We start from the raw sequence: 2,718 nt of genomic DNA on the forward strand, positions 1-2,718 counted from the left end.
GTGCTTTATAGAATCTCTTGGGGGCCATGTTTGGAGCTATTAGTATCTCAATTTTCTCCCATAAGCTGATGCCTAACATTCAATGACTCGATTAGGTAAAGTGCAAAATCCCAACATACTGCAGCGAGGAGGGAGCAAAGGTCGTGGTAACGGATCGTGGTGCGGGAGGCAGAACAGACTTCATAATGAGCAAACGTGGCTACGAAAAAATGGCTCGACCCGATATGGCTCCACAACTATTTGCTTATGGTGTAGTTGACATTGAATACAGGAGAGTTCCATGTAGTTATAATCGCAACCTTGAGCTAAGAATCCATGAGAATAGCAATTACCCTTCCTACTTGGCCCTGGCCCCTATATACAAAGATGGAATGTCTGATATCACTGGTATAGACATCGGACTGGTATATCCTCTAACAAAACTCTTCCTTTTTCTACGTCATGAGCATGAAGTTTTTAAGCCATCATGTTTTCCAAAGTTTAAAAGTTCGTTAAAGGTATTTTTCTTATAAGTGATATCATGCGTATGTCATGTAGAACGACTATCGATAGTCTTCATTATGCATAACATTAATCTTCTTATAAATATGTTTGAACTTGAAAGAAATTACTTTTCTTTTGAAATATTTTGTTTAGAAACTTACCTGTTAGACAAACATTTTCTATTTACTTTCTAAAATCGTTCTTTTTTCTTCTTCTTCAAATTAGAAGTTCTTTTTTTTTTTTTTCCCTCAAATTGGAAGTCTCAATTTGAAGTAGACCACTAAATTTCAATTCTTCAAAATAGGTCACTATTACATTACATTCTCCATTCAACCAAAGCAATATACTTTTCTCAAATATTACAAGCTAAAAAGTAAGCATACAGAATTTCATTAGTACTAAAGTACCATAAGTTATTTAAAGATTAAAAAGTAGGTCAAACTTAGTCCCTGCTTGATTCAACTGAAAAATTAGATTAAAACCATAGTAAAAAAATAACAATTAATTTTAACCACATATTTCATGGAACCTAAAACTTTTTAACTACATATTGCATCAATTTTTATCAAAAATCTACTAATAATCTGATTTTCATCTAAACCTCTTAGGGGCTTACCTTTAAGTTACTTATTTTGTCAAACACGTTTCCAAAATTACTTGTTTGACTAGTAGAAGACGTAATTTCTAAAAAAGTAATTTTTAAGCACAACTAAATATTCTTATCAATGATCACTGACATTGTACTTGTTTCTGATAATGAACAAAGGAGGATAGCGAGGAATGGAGTCCAATGCGTAGGGCGTATGGAACGGTATTCGACATTTCAAATCCACCCATCGGATCTCTTCACGTTAGAATTAACTATGCCATCCCGTATGAAGTTAATTTGGTACAATTAACCCGTGCCATTCCTACGGATTGGAAGGCTGGAGTTGCATATGACACCGCATCTCAACTTAATTAAGCTCCAAACTACCCGTTCCACCTACTTTTTACCTATATATATGTATAGTATAAAAAAAGGTTGAACCCCAACCTTGAGGGCCCTCACTGCCCCGTCCCTAGAGCTTTGTGAGATATATATTAAAGTATGTATGTGTGTGTGTGTGTGTAAGAAGTTAAAAATAAATAAGTGGGACTTGTGTTCAGTTGTGATATAAATAAAATTTCTGTAATATTTAGTTATTTATGCTATCCTGGTACAAACTCAGGCCCCGTTTGATACACATTAATGTAAAAATGAGAATGAAAAATATAGCCTTATGGGCCCTACACAAGAGATGGAAAGTCAAATATGGTGGTTTGATGTGATGGATAACGATCATATTTTTTATTTTAATGGGTAAATAATGGGAAACAAACAGGGGCTTAATATTTTTTAGTTAAGTTTATGGGACATTGATCCCAGTTTATTAATGTGTTTTAAGAGTCAAGTTTGTTGCATGTAAGAACCTCTTCAATAGTCTTTTTTATTTAATTATAGAAGCATCTCGTATATAATAGAAAATATTTTGAAATTTAAATAGTAAGACTTTCGATACACTCAAACAAGCTCTTTATTTTACTTTTTCAAAATATATTTATTTTTTCCCCGCATTTTCAATTAACATATATTTTTATAGATGTCAATTGCCAATAAATTCAAAGAGAATTTGAAGAATCCAAGAAATGAATAATCGAAATTTGCAATTTATTAAATGCAATGTGAACTTTGGATTCATAATGCTTATGACATAACATGGGTCTTCATCGCTGAAGCGATGGAGGGCAATGGTCAAACTTTATGTAAATGGTGATTCTACTTCTGGAGTCATGTGAGAAATAATTAAAATGGTGATTTAGTGCAAACTTACTTTTACCCACGTAAGATAGCATACGGGGTCATAGACCTATTGATGTCTAGGACATGACATTGTGACGTGATAGAACTTGACCAATAAGCTATTGGATGAAGTCATGCGTCAAGCATCCAGGAAGCCTTCATTCAACATTTATGTTTGAAAGGTTTCAATGCAAGTGTTTTAGTGAAATTTGAAATTAATATATTAATTTTTTCACTTATTTGAAAGCTATTATTTTTGTGTCGCTAAATCAATGATTTGAAACCAAATCAAACCACAAAATATGATTTGGTTTGATTTTGCTGACCTCAAAATTTGGCCTGATAATAGAATTCAGGCCATATCCTTTTCCATATAGGCATCACATGCACATTGGAAAAGAACCATTAAGGTG

General features: G+C 33.1%; 1 protein-coding gene across 1 annotated transcript in view; it reads left to right on the forward strand.

Annotated features, from left to right (window-relative positions):
* LOC111408407 (expansin-like B1) overlaps positions 1-1,561 on the forward strand; it is a 2,450-nt gene extending 889 nt beyond the window's left edge. Inside the window, exons 3-4 of the mRNA XM_023038172.1 lie at positions 96-404; positions 1,250-1,561. Coding sequence (XP_022893940.1) covers positions 96-404; positions 1,250-1,447 — 507 coding nt within the window. The 3' untranslated portion in view covers positions 1,448-1,561. The remainder of the gene's footprint in view (positions 1-95; positions 405-1,249) is intronic.
* Positions 1,562-2,718: the final 1,157 nt, after the last annotated feature.

Source organism: Olea europaea, chromosome 13 (genome assembly GCF_002742605.1).
Source record: "Olea europaea var. sylvestris chromosome 13, O_europaea_v1, whole genome shotgun sequence".
Taxonomy (NCBI): domain Eukaryota; kingdom Viridiplantae; phylum Streptophyta; class Magnoliopsida; order Lamiales; family Oleaceae; genus Olea; species Olea europaea.